Below are 18971 nucleotides of genomic sequence, written 5' to 3'. Positions count from 1 at the left end.
CAGTACTAGATAAATATCAATTAAGTAAGCATTAAATATCAATTTATTGATATTGATAAATTATCAATATTATATTGATATAATATTGATATATTATCAATCAAAATATCAATTAAGTATCAATTAAATATCAATTAAGTAAGCTTTAACCCCAACACATGGCTCTTTTCTTCATTCATTTCAATCCAAACTGCTTAAATATTTCAAGAAAATAATATTTTGGGGGTGGGGGGTTGTCTGTATTATGACCACAATCAGTTTTCAGCTGGGAAAGAGGAACAAGTAATGGAATTATATTGCCTCTCCGTGGGTATTTTGCCAGTTCACAGCATGTAACTGTCCACTGAATGTAACACATTCCCTTACCAGATCACGCTGCTGGAGCAAAGGTGAGACAGGAGTGCCACAGGGAGAAAGCTCTGCACAACATGCTTCATGGATGCTGCTGTGGGATAAGGGAGAAGCTCTGTGCTCTCCACCACTGTAGCAGATGTATCTAGCCCTGGATCTTCATCTTCATATCTAGTTCCCACCACTGGAGGCAACCAGCCACATCACATCTCCCCTTTTTTGACATCTGTTAGTGGAGTCAAGCACTCCAAACATGAACTGTCACACTGGAAAGGCCCCAGAAAGAAGGACGGAGAGCGCAGGCAGGCAGCACCATAACCATTCCCCTCCTTTCACCATGGCTGTCCATCTTCTGGCCAGAGAAGGGCCACAGGTTCCCAGCTGAGAACTTCTCTTTAGGAACATGATAGTACCAAGCACCACCCAAACTAGAGTTCATCCTTGTGCTCCCTAACACTGAAGGAAAAGGGGGCACCAATGCAAGTCAGACTCTGAAGAAAGTGTCCCTTGAACTAAATCCAACCTTCCTCCCACATACAACTTCAGGTACAACAGATGCACATGGCTGAGCAGGGAGAGGAACTGCTATTGCTACCTCCACCCTCGCCCTGATCCAAGCCAGGGTCTCCACAAGAGCTCAATACTCCTCCAAACTTAGAGCTCTGCCAGAAGCAGCACAGCCCAATATGGCATCTCCTCAGTGGGACCCCAGGCACAGTGGAGCAGTCATCTCCCCAATGATACTGGGGGAAAGGGACAAACCGAGAGCCATAAAGCAGGTGCAGGAACAGAGATGCAAAGCCCCATTCAGTTTCCAGCACTAACCCTCATCTTGCAGCCCAGCCCATTCCATTGGGAAAGGGTAGAGGGAAGAAATGCCCAGAGCTGCTGCATGGAACCAGCCATCAGCTCAAACTTGAGAATGAGAAGGACTCAGGCCACCACCCTGCCTTCAAGCCATGGCTTTGTCCCTCTGTCACCTTTAGTCAGGACACCCTAGAATGAGCACAGGACAGCAGAAGTGTCTGACAGGTGTCAGTGCATATCCACCTGAATTTTCTCAGCAGCCATGTAAGCTCCATCAGGGTTTCAGAGTGCACCAAATCAGTGCTTGGAACAAGCACACAGTTATTTGCCTATGCTGCAGCATAGCAGCGTGGGGGCTGGAACAGCCAGAGTGGTCTGCTTGAACAGTCATGTTCCACAGCTCTCTAGAAAACTGCCTTCTGGTTTACCATTTAAAAATATGTTGCAGCTGCTATTTTCAGAGACAGTACTGTCAGGACGCTGTAGGCCTACAGTCCTGCTACCATGAAGCAAAATTCAGAGTCCACATTGACTCCCCTCAAAGCATAAACCCTGCTTTAAAAATCATTTATTCCAGGAGTCCTTACTATTTGCATTTACTTTGGGGGGGGGGGGGGGGGCACAAAGTGTGCCTGTGGCTCTACTACAGCTTTTAATAGAGATGCAAAGTAAAACCAGCCTCTGTACAGGACAAGTTATTTCAGGTTTCTGCTACATATCAGAATAGGGCAAAGGTAAAACTGCAGATGTAGTAGTTGCTTTAAGCTTAGACATGATAATGTATTATTATGAATAATATGAAGTTAGCTAGGGAGTAGAAACGAACCATTTATTGGACAGGAGAACAACGTATAAAGGTACTGTTCCCCGATAGACTGCAGCGTGTGCAGCCCAGGTACAGAGTCAATGAGTTTTGGTACAGGTCTCTTCACAAAAGACTTCCAAGATTAAGGCACAGCAATAATGCAGCCATGGCAATGGTGCTTTGACAGTACATGGAACATATAAAAATGTATGTTTATTTAAAAGTTAGTTCTTCAGAGCTGCTTTCCTAGACCTCTTCTGCATTCTTGGTCACCTTCTGCAAGCCACAGAACTTGCAAATACGAAAGGGGTGTCAATCTCTTACATGTTTTGCTTGTAAAAATTCTTGCTTTGATTTTAATAATAAATCATAGCTTGGCTTCAACTGTGCTGGAGTAGGAAACTCCCAGAAATACTGTGCACATGACTGTTCAGAGGGATGGATCAAATAGAACAAATGCCAGAGGGATGAAACAAACGCCTACCTGGCCACTGTGCTATCTGGCATTTCATGGTGTGCCCATGTGCGGAGGGGAAAGAAGGGAAGCCCAAGCGAGTTTGCACTTGCTCCTCAACACAGTGAGACTCATGATCGTGCTTGTGTCTCGCAGAAGTGAGATTGTTACAATCTCTTCAGCTCCCATGGCAGCTCTGCTCTCCACACTGCCCGAGTCAAGTTGTTGAAATTTTTTTGTAATAAATAGCTTATCTGTTAAAATATGTAGTATCTGGTTCTGGTCTGGAAAATTATTCTAAATTCTTGCTGAATTCAGCAAAGCAAGGAAGGAAGGAAGAAAATATTGTCTTCATTTTAGTATTTTTGGAACTGAAGCTTTTGGGGGGTTTTATTTCAGTGCAACATTTCATTTAGAAGTATACCTGAAAGTTAAAGAAAAATACACACGTCAGAATCTTCCAAATGAAATTGTACCATTTTCCCCCTCCAAAAAACAGGTATATCAGTCAATGATAAACTGGTTTATATGGATCTCTTATGGGGAGGAAAAATAATCACTCACGAACCTCTTTTCACCCTGACTTTTCGATCTGGCTGGTGATCGAAGAATCAATCATTTGTATTGCTATAATGGTGAACCTCCTCAGCTGCCTAATGATTTGCACTGCTCCCACAAGCACAGCTACCCCTGAGGCCATGGGGAGAGAAGATATCCACCCCTCTAGGAGCTTGGATGACTTCCACAGATTATTTTGGCATCGACCATATCCAGTCCAGAACTCTACAAAGTGGCTTACTGACGTGCTCACCCACAAGCTGTGTTGTGAAACAGGCTGGTAGCTGAGCTCTCCATGCTTTGGAGAAAGCTGGGAGCCTGCAGTTCTTCACCAGATTTTAGAGACAGAGAGCCCAGGGTTGCTATCTGACACGTGTGTCGTCCCCCCCCCAGTAACCAAGCATAGACACACACCGTGACAGTCACCACATCTGCAAGTCACGAACGCGTGCGATACCACCCCCATGGATCAGTTTGATAAAATGAAACCCATCTGCCAAGCTGTCAGGAGCAGGAGGGAGCCTTTTCCCCCCTCCTGGTTATTCTGGTGCTCATTAGCACTGGCAGGTGCAGAAGGCACTTACAAACACCAATGGCTCACTGATGCCAGACTGCCCCAAATAAGAAGGACATGTGCCCGCAAGGCTGTGTCGCTTCCCTCTGATATTATCTAGGCTCTTGTTTGGTGAGCTACTTGGCATACATGCCCTTATCTCAGCTAGCGCTTCTAAGAGCTCTTGCTGGCCAGGTGATACCAGGATTTCCAGCCATTTCCATTCCCTCCAGCCACTCCTTAGAGATGGGACACAGCACCATATTCTGCACAAGAGCAGGTAGAAGATGTGACAGACACCCCCCCACACACACACACCTTGGCTGGATGCACACCCAGATATGCATATACATCCTATCAAAAAGTGCTAGGATCCAGCCTGAATCCTACTACAGACAGCAGCTATGCACAGAGATAGTGTAGCTGGCATGAGGACAGTGCAGCAAGGTGGGGAGAAGGGGGAAGGAGAGGCGCAAATTCCACAGGTTAGGCAGTATTACAGCTGTTCTGAGACGAACAACTCCATAAAAGCAGGGAAGGACTAGGACAAATTTAACAGGGACCTAAAAAGGTGGTTTTTACCATGAGCTTCAATCATCATTTTCACCCTGCATAAAATCAGAAAGGACTTCAGGATTTAACTCGGGGAATTTAGCAGCTTGCAGAGATGACAGACTTCTCAAATGCTTTAAATCAATCTCTGAACAAACTAAGTCCTTCTGCGCCCTTCGTCTAAAGTTGCTCTTGTATTTTGCTTAATGCTGCTGCAAAAATATCTACATACATATATTTTAAATTCCTAGTCTCCATTTATTATTCAAAATGAGAAATACTGCAAAGGGAAAACATGTTTTAAGTTACTGCCTTTTTTTTTTTTTCCTTTTTTTTTCTTAATGTGTGATGTGTGAGCCATCTCCTTCATTTTAGAAAAAGCCTTTGGATCTCCTTATGAAAAAGCATCCTTTCCATGGAGGAGCACAAAATATGTATCAAATGGGGGGGGGGGGGGGAGGGTGAAAGGTCTGGGTGGGAGCAGGAGAAAGGCAGACTTTTTTTTTCTCCTGGGCTAAAAAACATGTTTGAGACTGAGCTCCACATTCCAAGCTGGAAACTCACCTACGAAAGCAATTCCTGAAGGGGTGGAAACAACGCTACGCAGTGCCTGGCACTGCCTGACCCAAAGCTGCCTGAATTCAAATATGATTTCCCCAAGTAACAACACCAATCAGTGGCTCCATTCAGACAAAACTTCCACCAACCCCCACAGATGCTGTGCCTGATGGTCCAGCCTGTTCACCTTCCTGTAAGTACCCCAGACTCCTCAACTTTGCTGTTCAGTTGCCCTGGCATGATGGAAGGCCACCTCCACCCTGAAACACAGCATCCTGGAACAAGCATTGGGAATTAGGTCTCTGTGTCAGTGAACTGCTTCATCCCTTCATATTACCTTCTATAAAACAGGAGGAATCCTCTGCATTTCATAGAGCTTGTTGAGTACTACAGGTGAAATCACCTTATAAATGTGAAATATTTTCGCAGTTTCTCCTCATTGCCATAAAATAAGGTCATGTTTAAAAAGGTAAAGACAGTTCCCCTAGCATCGTACCATTTCCAAATGGGATTATACCCGGTTTGAACATGGCTGTTTCTCAAGTTCCTTTCACTGACTTGCAAACTACTGAGCCAGCATACCATTAAGTACACAGTCTCTGAGGTTGTGGGTCACCGCACAATGTATGCACATTTCTCTAAACCAGTTTCACTTCATTTGCATGTCATTTTCTATGCCTCTGTATTTCTACAGGTCTCTATACTGCAGAAAAGCCTCTGTAATGAGTAACTTATCTGGGTACAATACGCTCCCTGAAAAAAACAATCAGAGTAGCAGCAAAGTTGATAGCATGCTGCCTTCTGAGCAGCACACCAGGAATGAGTCCAGGAATAAGATGTACCAGTGAAATAAATCTCTATTTAAAAGATGCATAATGGGAACGAAAGCAGACACAGTCCATAGCCTAGGAAAGGACACTTGATCTTTTTTTCAAAGCAACTTAATTCATCTACGCCTTTAATTTCATGAAATGAACACAGTACTGGTTACAAACGATTGACAGTTCTAAAGACTGAACAGCTCTATTTTTACAGCACTGAGTAGCATTGATCCTTCTTATAAGTCAATAAAAAGTCTTCTTTAAGTCACTCTGGTCTGTAAGTTATTGAACAACTTCCAGCATGAAAGTCCATGCAAGTTGAGGGAATTCTTAAAATTCATCAGTTCTTGACAGGCGTTTAGTGAGTCCAAAGGAAGCAGAGTTGAATCTGTGTAGCTGGTTGTGTTGTGATAGGACCAAGAAGCCTCACCAACCTCACCCTGCTGTAAAAGTCACTCAGACTTTAGTGAGACCAAGCATCTTAAAATCTAGTTAACAGGCTTAGATTTCTCAGCCTTTTTTATCCCTTGAGGGACCTCATTCAGTAGCAGATGGAGATGGGAAGGAAAGAAGAATGAGGAAGGATTTCATCAATGACACTCCCAGGTTCCATTCATGATCCTACAAGGAGTGATTCCTGAGACAAAACGACCACATTTCTGGGGCAAGAGCCGTATTTCAGATTGGGCTCACAGTTTAACTAATATTTAACTAATATTTAAACTAATATTTAACTAATATTTATAAACTAACATTTAACTAATATTTAGTTAATATTAACTAATATTTAGGTTAATTAATATTAATTAATAAGCTAGCACTTACCATAACTTAAGAAAATGAAAAAAAGGGGGCAATTCTTTCCCTTTGAATATTTCAAGTCATGTTACATTTCAGATATTTTGCATCCTCTTTGGGTAACTGCTTTAAAACAGACCATTAAAGAGTCTGTTTTTTCCAGCCTAACCCATGCATTGTCAATCTTGAAGCATTTTGCTAGCTAAATATAGTCCCTGCCCCACAGCCTACCTACCAAGAGTGCTGACAGCTAATACAAAGTAATTGTTCTTTCCCCTTTGTTGACAACAGCAAGTGGCATTCTACATGTGAGAGGCTTTGCCCCTATTTCTTTTTGTTCCTCACTTGAGTACAGGTCCTGTATCTCAATCTACAGACCAGAAGAGCAGCCCCCAGCTAGTTCTGACACCTTGCTGTAGAGTCATGACTGGCAGACTTCAGGTGTGGAGAAGGGGCTTCACGAGAAGACTAATGAACAAACAAAATGCATATATGGAAAACATGGGAGGATTACGCAGGTTGATGGTACATCCCAAAGAGATGAGTAAACGAGCATCACTCTTTTTTTAACCATGATACTAAAGCACACCTGAGAAAAGTCCATGTTCGCAGCAGCTTCTTAATGCAATCTCTGTTTTCTTACCTTAATGGTATTCATAGCAGTAAAAAGATAAAGGAAGAAGCCAATAATAATTCCACTGAGAAATCGCAGAATGCTCTTGCCAGGTACTGAGTTCTCACACCTACCAAGGATGGATGAGAACACAAAGCTCCACTCAGAACTGAAACTGTGGGTGCTGGGACTTCATCGTGGAAATGTGAGCAACACGTACAGTAGAGCTGAAGTTTTCTACAAGGAACCAAGTCTGAGCACATACATGCACAAAAAGATAAAGGAAAAAAGGGGGGTGCGGGAGAAGACTACCAAAAAAGCATTTCTGGGTCCTTGCAAGCTCAATATTAAGTGTAACAGCTGTACAAACTGCTGTCTAGTTAGCCTTCTAAACTAATGAAATTGCCTATGCAACTCTGCTTTTGAAGTAACACTTGATGGATCTAGTTATCAAATAACCACCATTCTAATTGTTCCTCAGTTTATCGATTTCCTTGTCACTACGCAGAAAATAAGAGGAGACTGTTTATAAAACATACCTACAGAGAGGTGGAAAAATACAGTTCTGGGTTAAGCTAGCACAGACGAAGCCACTGGGTCTCTTCCGCCGGAGGACCCTCTTTGCTCTCACTTCACAGCGGTGGCCGGATGCTGCTGCAGGCGGGTACCCACCCATCCCACCAACCGCGGCAGGGGAACCACCAGGACCCAGGCAGAAGTTGCGTGCGAAGCAAGCCCGTCCCCAGACGGAACCCAGCTGTGCCGGGAAAGCCCCGGGCAGCGGCAGCCATCCCGGCAGGTCCGCGGCTGCCCCACCCCGCGGAGCCGGTCCCCACTGCCCCGACCCGCCGTACTCACCCGGTCTCCTCCTCACCGGCCTTTTCCTGCCGCTGCAGAAGCGTACTTTGCTGAAGACCCCTAGGACGTGCCTCTCGCAGAGGGAGCGTCCGTCCTTGCTGGGGCTGGAGCGGCGCTTGGAGGCGGACACCCGGTCGCTGTTGGACTCCCTCGCCTGCCGCTTCTGCCGGATCAACGAGCTGGCGATAGCCGCTGCCATCGCCGCTCATGGGCCCCCCTGCGCCGCGCCGCTCCGCTCCGGGGGGCGCCACCCGGGCGTTGGGGCCGAGCCGCGGCCGCGCCCCGCGAGGACGGGGGACGGGGACGCCCCGCTCAACGCGCTGCGGCCCCGAGTCCCGGCGCCGGGGAGGGCTCAGCCGGCCAGGCGGAGCAGAGCGCCCGGGCTAACAACCATGGCTGGGCGTTGGACCCCGCCGCCCATGGGTCTGTCCCCGGGGAGCGCAAATTCCGGCGCGGGCGGCCGTCGGCGAGCCCCCTGGCCGGTTGGCAGTGCCCCGCGGCTTGTAAATCCGGGAGGCTGCTGTCCCACTTGTAATGGTTCGCCAGCGGCAGCTGTGTCCAAAGGATAGGGTGTGAGGAAAGGGGTTCGCGGAGGATCCGCGGGTCCCTGCGGCGCGGTGCCGCTCCTCCCGGGCGCAGGCGGCGGCGCTTCTTCCTGCCGGCCGCCCTCCGGAGAGGAGCCGTGGGGTGAGTCAGAGTCCCCCAAGCCCGCGGCCGGCCCTGGCCCCAGCGCGGTGGCTCCGAGGTGCGGCGCGGCACTGCGCGCACATGGACGCGGCTCTGCTCCGCACCCGCGGCCGGGCTCAGGGCGAGCCGCGCTGCATTTCTGTTTGCACTCCTCCTCTTCCTCTATTCCCCCCCTCACCACTCCGCTCTCAGAGAGGGCGGGAGGGGAAGGAAAAAGCAGAAAAGCAGCCACGAGAAAAAGCACCAGGTCAGCAAACAGGCAGAAAAAGAAGGTATGTAATTGAATTACATTAAAAAATTAAAAATTCAAAAAAAAAAAAAAAAAAAAAAAGAGTCTCCCGGCCGCTGGAACGGGCTCACATCGCCGCAGCTCGGCGCCCCGGGCTCACAGCGCCATGGCTGGCGAAGCTCTCCCAGCCCTGCTCTCCACCTCTGCCCCGGCAGCGGCTCTCCCCGACGGCAGCAACCCACATCGTCCAGCCCGGCGGGGGGCCGCGGAGCTGTCGGCCCCGGGCTCGGCTGCCGCGGAGGGACGGAGGCGGGAGGAGCGATGAAAGGCGGGGAGGAGAGCGGGGGTGGGGGGGTCGGGAGGGGAGGTGCGGAGCTCAGGATGCTCCGCGGTGCCACCCGACGGCGGCGGGGCCGGGAGGAGCCGAGCCGCGCCCGCCACCCGTCTGCATCCTCCGGCCCTGCCCTGGGAGAGGAGGGGGGAGCGAGGCGAGGCGAGGGGAGGAGAAGGAAGGGAGGGGCCGGGGAAGCCCCCCTGGACTCCCACGCCGCGCTGGGCTGCTGCCAAGGTGGCGGGGAGCCCCGCAACCGCCGGGCCAGGCCGGGCCGGGCGGAGCTGGGCTCGGGGGGAATTGCAGCTGCTCCCGCTCGCCCTCCTCTACGCAATCCTACGTGATCGAGGTTTGGATGAGAAAAATCGCGCAGGCAGAGAGAGGCAACTGCAGCTTCGCGGCGGCCCTGCCCCTCCGCCCGGGCAGGGCAGCCCCCGAGCAGGGGAGCCGGGCTTCCCCGGCGCCGCAGCCCCGCCCGGCCCTCGGGGGAGCCGCCTGCCACTTGTGCAGCCACCCGTCCACCTCCTAGGCTTTTGCTGTAGGTGCCCGAGCACCCAGCCTCAGCTGCCGACCTCCATGGCTTTCCCTGCTTCTCCGTGCAAGCAGAGAGAGGACGACAGCCCCGGCACCCCAAAGGCTGCGCTGCCGCGGGGCCGATGCCTCGGCTGGGGAGTCTGCAAGGCGACTGCAGTGGTGGGCGCTGCCGCGGAGGCTGTCGTCAGAGCGGTCCCACGGCAGCCCACCAGTTTATCAGCTGATGCTCTCCTCGGGCTGACCCGCGGCAGCTGGGCGGGCTCCCTCCTATCTCCAGCCACAAAGCTGCACCGAGCAAAATTTAAGGTGCAGAAAAACATCTCTGGCTATCCAGATGAGTAACTGCTGTTGCTGCCCTAAGAATGGTGTTCTACAGATTTCAGGTTCAAGTAAGAGCTAACGAATGTATGTGCAGGAAGTGATGAGCATCTTGCATCTCAGGGGAGCATATAGTGGTCGGAGTGGAGGGAAAGGAGATCTCAGCTGGAGAAAGGAGACCTGCCCCAGGTACACTTTGGTGAATACCAGTGGCAGGACAAGACTAACTCAGTCCTGAAGGTGTACCTTTGAAGCTTGTACCCAGCTGAAGAGGACACTTTAAACCAGTTGGTGACACCCCCTGGGAATTACAAACTTCAGCAAAATAATCTTTGTAACTACTTCATTGCAAGAACTTTATCTCTAAACTATTTTAATGTCTTGAGGAAAAAATGCAACTGAAACAACCGCCCATTATGTCCATAAAGATTAACTAAATTCCAGCATTACTTCCTGATTTTCACTCTTACTCCCTGTGCATGCCAAAATGAAGTGGAATCAGGTTCCCCAGGAGAGAACAGAGGAGGAAGATACTCAGAACCTTTTGGGAAATATAAATATTAGGCTATTGATCTTTTTTTTAACTGCTGCCAACTTTTTTGCGCAGATTTCACTGTCCCAATCAATCAAGATTTTTCTCCCCTTTCCTGCAACTAAAATGCTTCATATTTTAATTTTCTTTGCCAGATTATTTCACCTGACATCAAAGAATGTTGCAGTACAAGGTACAGGCATGGCCTAAAGAAAGCTGTTTGATATCAGAGAATCACTGCCTGAAATGCCAGTGAATTATCCAAAGCCTCACCTTCAAAGGTTATGAGCAAATCTGGTATCTTCCCAGGAAAGAGGTTTTCCATATATATATTAAGATACTTTTTTTTGCCTGTAGTCTTCAAAACACTGGTGAAAGAATGCTGGTTTATTCCACCCCCACATTAGATAACTTTCAGTTATTCAGCATGTGACTAATTTGTTTTCTTGTGTAGCTGTAAACTAGAAGCAGCAGCTCTGCATTTAAAAATTATCCTTATCAGTGATAAAGTTGGTCACGGTATTTTTTTTTTTCCTAGTGATTTGTGAATGTGAAAAGAGAGTCAACTGTAAGAAGAAATCCTTCTCCCAGGTCTCTCTGCTTCTGCAGTGATGGAATTAAAGCAGAGCTTGTGAAACTGAATATAATGTTGCATTTCCCAACAGGCAGGGTCTGTCTGTCTTTAGAGGTGGCCAAGGAGTCCACAGGTTTGGTTCTGAACGCAGGCACAGTGCCATAAACTCCTGGTGACATTACTGGCATATGCATCTGTTCTGCACCACTGTGGATCATGCCCCAGCTTCACCAATGAGAGCCCATGCTTTCATAAACACCAAGCAAACCCAGAATAGTCTTGAGGTGGGGAGCTGAAGGGCAACCTCATAATGCACCTGCACTGTCATTCTTTAGAAGTTACATGATGCGCACTATGAAGCGGGAAAGAGAGAATAGCATTGATTCATAAAACAAACAAGCAAGACAGCATTTTGATCATGCTAGAGAGACACGGCAATGCCCGTCCTGCAGTTTGTGCAGAAAGGCCCCATCCTTCACACAGGAGAAAGCAGAGGGTCAGACTCACAATGCTTATTAAATATCCCTACTCCACCCTAAACATACAGGAGCCTCTGTACTAGCCACTTGCTATTGAAGGAGGCTGATACAAACATTTCAAGACACTGTAATTTCTGAGGTTTTGTTCACTTGACAAATAAACTCTTCGGTCCTCAGTTCTGAGGCTTAAAATGAAGGGCTGGCTGAATTTCAGAGTTTCGGTGGCTTGAACAGAGAAGTGATCTAGAATTGCATTCCCTTACCTTCCTAAACAGAATGATCTATCTAGGTCAAAACGGAGGTTATTGGCATCTTTCCTTAGTGAAGTGTAATAATTCCCGCAGGGTTGCTAACAGAATATCCTGTTTATTTTTCATAGAGCCTTCAAAAGCCATGGGCTATATTCTGTGGATTCAGTCATTAGGCATATCTCTGCTTTACTAATTCTGTATGCACAGAGCAAACTACAGATAGAAGCATATGCAGGTTTTTTGCTGTTTTATCTGCATAGCTACTGAAAATATATGCATGAAAGTTGAGGAAGAGATTTAAATTTCATACCACTTTAATATATATGTGTGTATTGCTGTGGTTGAGTGGGTAAAAGAAAGACACCCATCCCTGGCCAATAATTATGAATGGCCTAATTCGCCATTCTACAGCAGCATAGCAACAAATCTCTTCCAATAGGAAGGCACTGTTGAGTTTGAAAGTCTGCATGCAGACACCTCTTAAGAATTGTACCCGATTTCCATGCTGTGTAAATTACATCTAAAATGTGCATTTCCAGGGCTGCTTATTAAGCAGAATTAAGCCCATATCCATGTTTTATTAACTTATCCTTTGCAGGGGAGCCCCTTGTTGCATGTCTAGCATAATTAAACCTCACGCAGCTTTGGCATTCCCCAGATTCTCTGTGTGGGTGGACGTTTGAAAAAAAAACACGCCTCGGTAACCTGATAGAGGAAAGAAAAGACCTTGCAATATTTTGCCCGTTTTGTGTGCAGGGTAATTCTGTTTACAATGCATGGGTTTATAGCTATGTTTGGATGCCTAATAAGGATTCACATGTTCACTTAAAAATATGCTATTCGTGGAGAAATCCAGCCCTAAAACAGCAGTGGAGTATGAAAACTGGCTGGCTTTCTGGGCTTTTCTCACACAGCTGAGCTCTGAGCTGCCTAGGCCTTTTAATAAACACAGAAGAGCCTGCATCATATGATTGCTATATTAAAATAATTTATTTAATGGGCCCCTCACCCCCTTTTTTTTGCTTCAAAGATTCAATTAAAATTTGCAACTCATCATGAGGAGTATTCATTAGCTTATCCGGTGTCTTTAGAAACAGCTCTAGCCTAGAGAAAAGTGGGGCTTGTCTGTCTTAAAGCAAATGTCAGGTAAGCATTTATGCAGATTGCAAAATGAAACCACTGCTGCATAAACTGGTCACAGGCAGCACCAACACTATGAAACCAAATGGAGCCCAGAAAAAATAAATATTTCTACTTGGATTTTATATGTACATCTACATTTTTTCCTTTTGAAGAGAGGGTTTCTAGTTAACAGATTTTCTTTCTCTTCAGTGACCTATACCAGATGGAGGCAGGGAAACACAAGAAAGCTTTGCTAGAAGGAAATCATGGCTGTCTAAGAATGAAAATGCCATTATGCATTTCTCTTCAAGGAGCCTCCTGCATGACTGAAAAGACTTTGTCTCCTGGGTTCTGGAAGGCCCTGTGGAGAACAGCAGGAAGGTACACTGTCTAGGGTAGATTCTGCTGCCTACGCCTTGCTGCAGAAGGTATCTCCCCAGAATCAATCCTGACAATGAGTAGCAGCAGGGGGCATCTGAAACTGTTCCCACACATGGAGAGAGACCTCCCTGCAGACCGGCCAGCGCCTATCTCACATGTCAGGGCAAGAACTAGGGCTTCTTCAAGATGGGCTCATCTCAAAGCTGCTGTTATTACCCCAGCAGCCCCATTCATAGGCCCTTCTACCATTTCCTTCCCCAGTGGGATCAGTCATTAAGGTTACGCAGGGAGGAGGCCCCAGTGGGGCTTTCACCGTGGAGCAAAGAAAGGATTGTTGCTCTGCTTGCAGATAACCTTGTGCAAGGCAGAACTAAGAGCCCTCTCTTCCTGAACAAGGGACACAAAGCTAACCAGCTGCTCCAGGCTTAGAAGCACCCATCTAAACATAGAATCATAGACAGGGACACCTCAAACTAAACCATGTCACCCAAGGCTCTGTCCAGCCTGGCCCTGAATACTGGCAGGGATGGAGCATTTACCACTTCTCTGGCACCCTCTGCCCGGGACTTGCTGAGAAAACTCAAGTATCTTCTTGTCTGTACTACAGCCGCTGAATTTAAAAGACAGGACAGAAAACTGCCTCCCTTCCTTCTACCCTCCACCTCTTCTTCCTCACTGGGTTTCTCCCAACATCCAGCAACAACCTCCATCCACCCCCTTTAGGGACTTTTTCATATGTGACAACCCATCTAATAGTCCTAAGCCACAGGAACTGCAAGGAACTGGGAGGGAAGGGAGAGCATGGACTTGAGATTTCATCCCAGGTCTTACATCTGCATTCACAGCACGGAAGAACGAGGAAAAGCCAACATGCAGCCTTGTACTTTTAGTGTAAAGCAGGAGCTTGAGGCTGAAATGGGTGAAGTGGCCACCCCCGAACAACTCCTGTTGTGAGCATGGGACTGAATACACACACATCCTGCCCTTCTCTGTCTAAAGCAGAGACATAGTCCTCAGACCTCAGGCTAGCAGCACTTTCATGAACAAGACAGCTCCTACAACCTTCCCTTCCCTAGGGGAGGTCAGCCATCCCCATTGCTCTCTTTGAATCCTACTTGATGACAGCCAGTAGCCTGTTTTGGCCTACAGTTTCAATATTGCAAGAGGTGCCCAGTTTCCATGGACAATGAACCCGGTTGTGTCCGGATTTACATCTCACCCGCTTGAAGGTGATGTGGTCTGGGTGGAGGGGGAAGTGTGACTCCACAGTACAGGTTGAGGCCCTGGGCCCCCAATCCCCTGAGCTCAGGAGGTCTATGGGACTGCCATGCTTCCCCCTCCCTGGGAGGAAGGAAAACTGCTCAAGCTGTAAAACCTCCTCACGTTGTAACCATGTAGCCAAACACTGATTCCAACCAAAACCATTTTCAAGCATGTCAGGAAAAGCCTTTCAATTTAAAGTTTACATCAAGCTGACTTTGCTGAAAGTCAACCAGATCCTTCCTGATTAGATCCTGGCTGAGGCAAAACAGCCCAATTATGTGATTCAGAATGATAAAAAGAAGGGAGGGAGAACAAAACCCCTATCACGTTCCTCCGGCAGGGCTGTGGGACTGTCTGCTCCACAGCAGGTCAAGGTTTGGAGATTGGAGACATCAGCCTCCTTAATGCACCTGTGTTGCACTGGCATAGGCCAAGATGGGAGGAAGGGAGAGGAGCTGTCAAGGAGAAATTACAAACTCCCTCCAGACCCATAAATCTCTCTATCTGCACATAATGGATTCTGCCAGACCTAAAGAGGTCTTGGAAAGTTCCCTGACCCAAAACTTCTCTTGTCCCTTCATCCAGCCTCCAAATTCATAAGAAGTCCAGCATTTGCAGCCTGGGCCAGGTCATATCTCAAATCCTGCTGGGTCAAAAGAGCAATGCTTCAAAGCGCAGGCCATTGCTCTGTCACCCAGCAAAGGCTCCTTGCAGTTCGGAGAGCTTGCAGGAAATGCAGTGACTCTGACAAAACCTTGTACTCCCACTGCCATCAAACTCCGCAGAACAGGAGTGCTGGGACATTAATCCTGGCCTCAGGATGCCTCTGAAGTTACATGCATCCAGATTGCATCTTATTTAACCAAACCTGTTTATTTCTCCCACCTACTGCAAGGGCATACTCAACACTAAATGTAAATATGAGATTACAGCTGTTGTACAGCTAGGAAAAAGTTTAAAGACTCCCTCATCCCCTGCTGACCTAAAGCAATGGGTAAAAAAGATCTGGGTGAATAATACATCACTTCCCCCACACACCGCTGGCCTCCAAACACACATCTTGCTATTTAAATAGTAGTTTATTTCCCTTCCCAGTAATATATCAACTTTTCTATCTCCTCAGTAAAATTTAATCTCATACCCACTCTCCCCAGATTCTCACAGCTGCTGCAATCCTGTAAAGGTACCAGTAGCCTTGAAGAAATCTAACTTTGCCGAGGATACAAAGATTGGTGCAGTAGTAATTAATGATCACAGCAAGTCTGGTGATGAGAATAAACTGAACTGACATGGAAACAGGGCTCATAGAAGCAAGTTTCATTTTAATGCAGCTATATCAAACCTCTGGGGATAAACTATTTAGTCTTTATTACTTCAAGACTCAGCACTATTTTTTTCCCCAGAAAGCAGTGACTCTGGGAATTGGGAATCATGAGAGAGATACATCTGAACAGGACCTTTCTCCACAGAACTGTAGCTAGTAGAGCGCAAGCCCAAGCCCATGGGCACATATGTGGAACAATAGGGAGCAGAAGCAGAAATGCTCTGTCAAGTTTGTACCCAATGCAGCAAACACAAGTATAACAAGAGGCACAAAGTCTGGTTGCCACACTTCAAAATTGTAAGGGATCAGAACATAGCCCCAGAAGGGTCTGAGGTCTACAAAGAATATGAATCTAGTGAGACATTTGAGCAGTCTTTTTCATTGCAGTAATAAACACATCTACAGGGATTCACATGGGGCTACCCTGCGAATATGCTCTTGGTACTCAGGGTATTTAGCCCATTAATTCTGTGATCACTGATAGTCTGCTGTTGCTGAAAATCTGGCCGCAGAAGAAAAATGGTCAAGACCCTCTGTATCCAGAGAATGACAGAGAAGAGTTGGCCCTGACTGATAGATCTCTCACCACTCAATAAGAACATTTTCAAAAGGAGGGGCTCTTTCAGTCCAGCAAAGTCAGAATGAGAGCTGGAGGCTGAGTCAAGGCAAGGCTCATGTTTATTGTGAATAGCAAAGGTAATTCATCAAGAGAATGATATGGCAAGAGTTGTGATGGATTCTCTATCATTTCATCCTAAGAGTCAACCTCTTTCGAAAATAGATGAGCTGATATAATTGTGCACAGGGTACGAAGGACCCTGGAGAGGTCACCCTTTTACTATGCCAGCAGTACCTTCATCATCTCTGACAAGGTTGGTCTGATCCCTGCTTAGGGACCTGCACCAATGGAAATCCCACAGCTCCCCTGGGAATGCAGCTCTGCACCACCCTCAGCTGAGAAAGCATTTGATCCAAATCACACTTGTCTAGAGGTTTTTTGCCCTATTGATATGCCTGCCACAGAGGACTTATTGGGCTTGCTCTGTGCAGCTCTGACTTAAGTGAAATAGGTGACAAGACTGTGCAATCACAAATAGTCCCTTCCAGCTAACTTCAGAGACTCACCCAGAAGTCAGTATTAGAGGTAATATGAACAGAAATCCACTGTGCAGAAAATCTTGGGTTCAAAGTTATGTTTCTTCCCGACAAGGAACGAAAACAAGACCTTTTGGAGCTCACAATGTAATGCCAGAAGAGCAAGAAATCACACTGCTGTGGTAGAACTGGTAGTCTTGCCACTTTCAAGACCAAGACTCAAGTATTTGCTCTTGCACAAGGAAATTGTAATAGCTGCTCTAACCACTTTGTAGGGCTCTGCTGGGGCTTTCCAAGGTTAGGTTTTGGACATGGGCAACCCTGTTTCCTTCCTTTATTCATGACCTCTCTGCAGCTCCTGTCTTGGACAAGGAATTCCTGTACAGTGTGATTTCTTTCCTCCTCTCTGGCCCTGCTTGCTTATCCTCCACCTTCATATGCATGTTTCTTTTCCCACTTAAGGGAAAGAGGTAGTTTCAATTTGGTCTTATTCCATCATGTAACACACACACAAAAAAAAACATTATTCAGTTAAAGGGCTGTTGGAGCCTGCTACAAACGAGTCATTGATTGGACCTGGTGTCCAGAGAATACCCCAGTAAAACAGTAAAAATAAGCAGAGAGAGCAATGCCTTCTATCAAGCATGAAGAAACAGGCAACAGAACCTGCTTAGCTTTCAAAGTCATGTCCTAAAGCCTTCCCTTTTGAATGCAGCTGGGTCCTTCAGGGTGAGGGGTCAGGATTCCTGGAGTTTCCCCTTCTAAGCACACAAAGAAGGCTGCAAAGTTGAGAATTCTCCTTCCCACTGCCCCAGGGACAGTACTGGTTGGCCCTCCTGTGGCACCTAGCACGATGACCATGGCTCATCCTTGCCACCTGCCCCATGGCATTTACAGGAGCTCATGGGCACTCCTGGGGCAGCTGTCTGCTCTGTGACACTCCTGCCCCAGCACAGGGGCAAGGGGCAGCCTCCAGTAGCGAGATGAGCTGGGAAGGCAGCCAGCAGCACTCCAGCAGAAGGTCCTGTAGTGTTGCCAAGTGTTGTTGGATGTAGGAAAATTCACAAGAGCAGTAAGAGCTTTCAGCTTTCATTATGACTGAATGCTCCTGCTCTAGCCTGTTGGAAATATAATGGACTCACCAAAATTCAAGCAAGGTAGTGTAAACCAGGGGGCAAGTTATGTGCACTTTCTTCTGGCAGAAGCTCATACATAAGAGTAGCGGTGCTTGGCAGTTAGAAAATGTACGAGTGTGGGGATGAGGAGCCTGAATTAAAAGCCACTTAAGTGGGTACTTGAGTAATTATCGGGAGGCTTCTGAAGAGACATTTTTGTCAGCAATTAAGGAGAATATGGCTTTGTGCTGCGTACAGGTGGCAATACAGCAGTGGAGATCATCAGCACCCCACACAGAGATGACCAGCTATCTGTTAGCTTTAGAGGCATGTTGGGATTTTCTGCCCAAGGAGCATCCTTCAGAGTAGAAAGAGGACCAGGGCAACAGAGGGACTGAAAACCTGATGCACTCTGCACCAGGGAGAAGGATGCACAGAATATATTTTATGAACCCACCTAGCTCCTGAGGTCCCTCTTCCTCAGCAGAAGTGGGTCCTGCTGGTGTCTCTTCAGCAGCCCCAGAGGCCCAGAATTCCTGGAAAACCTCCCCACCCAAAGCAAGTGAAGCAAAATGTGCTGGGCTGTTCCAGCCTGGAGGATGCCTCCTGTCAGTGGTGTTGGCAGATTGGTTGTGACCTCACTCTCTCTTCCTTGACTGGTTTTCATAAGCCTTATGCAAGCTTTATTTTCCATCTGTTTTGTTTTGGGGATATTTGTTAAAGAATGCCAATAATACATGCTCCCTTCTTAGTGTTAAGAAGCAAGTATATTATTTCTTCAGTTCATTATAGCCGGATACTAATGTAAATTGGTGCCTCTACTAGCCACTCCAGCTCACCTCAAATGCTGTAAAATGTGGGGTGCAAGAAGGTGCCCTCACATTAGAAGACTGATTTGACAATGAAGTCACTAAGAAATAGAGCTACTTTTTAAGTCTGCAGCATCTTCCTCATGACAAACTCAGGCACTTAGTAAAATTAAGTGTGAACCTGTAGCTACCAGGGAAG

General features: G+C 47.2%; 1 protein-coding gene across 4 annotated transcripts in view; it reads right to left on the bottom strand.

Moving 5' to 3' along the window:
* FGF12 (fibroblast growth factor 12) overlaps positions 1-18971 on the bottom strand; it is a 230422-nt gene that overhangs the window by 94972 nt on the left and 116479 nt on the right. Inside the window, exon 1 of one of the 4 annotated variants that reach the window (XM_065674237.1) lies at positions 7729-9004. The exons of 2 other annotated variants lie outside the window; for them this stretch is intronic. In XM_065674237.1, coding sequence (XP_065530309.1) covers positions 7729-7927 — 199 coding nt within the window. In that variant the 5' untranslated portion in view covers positions 7928-9004. Of the gene's footprint in view, positions 1-7409; positions 7557-7728; positions 9005-18971 lie in introns of those variants that run through there. One more of the 4 variants, XM_065674240.1, reaches the window with a different exon arrangement.

The sequence above is a fragment of the Lathamus discolor genome, chromosome 3, assembly GCF_037157495.1.
Source record: "Lathamus discolor isolate bLatDis1 chromosome 3, bLatDis1.hap1, whole genome shotgun sequence".
Lineage (NCBI taxonomy): Eukaryota > Metazoa > Chordata > Aves > Psittaciformes > Psittacidae > Lathamus > Lathamus discolor.
This window is presented reverse-complemented; position numbering and strand designations above follow the sequence as displayed.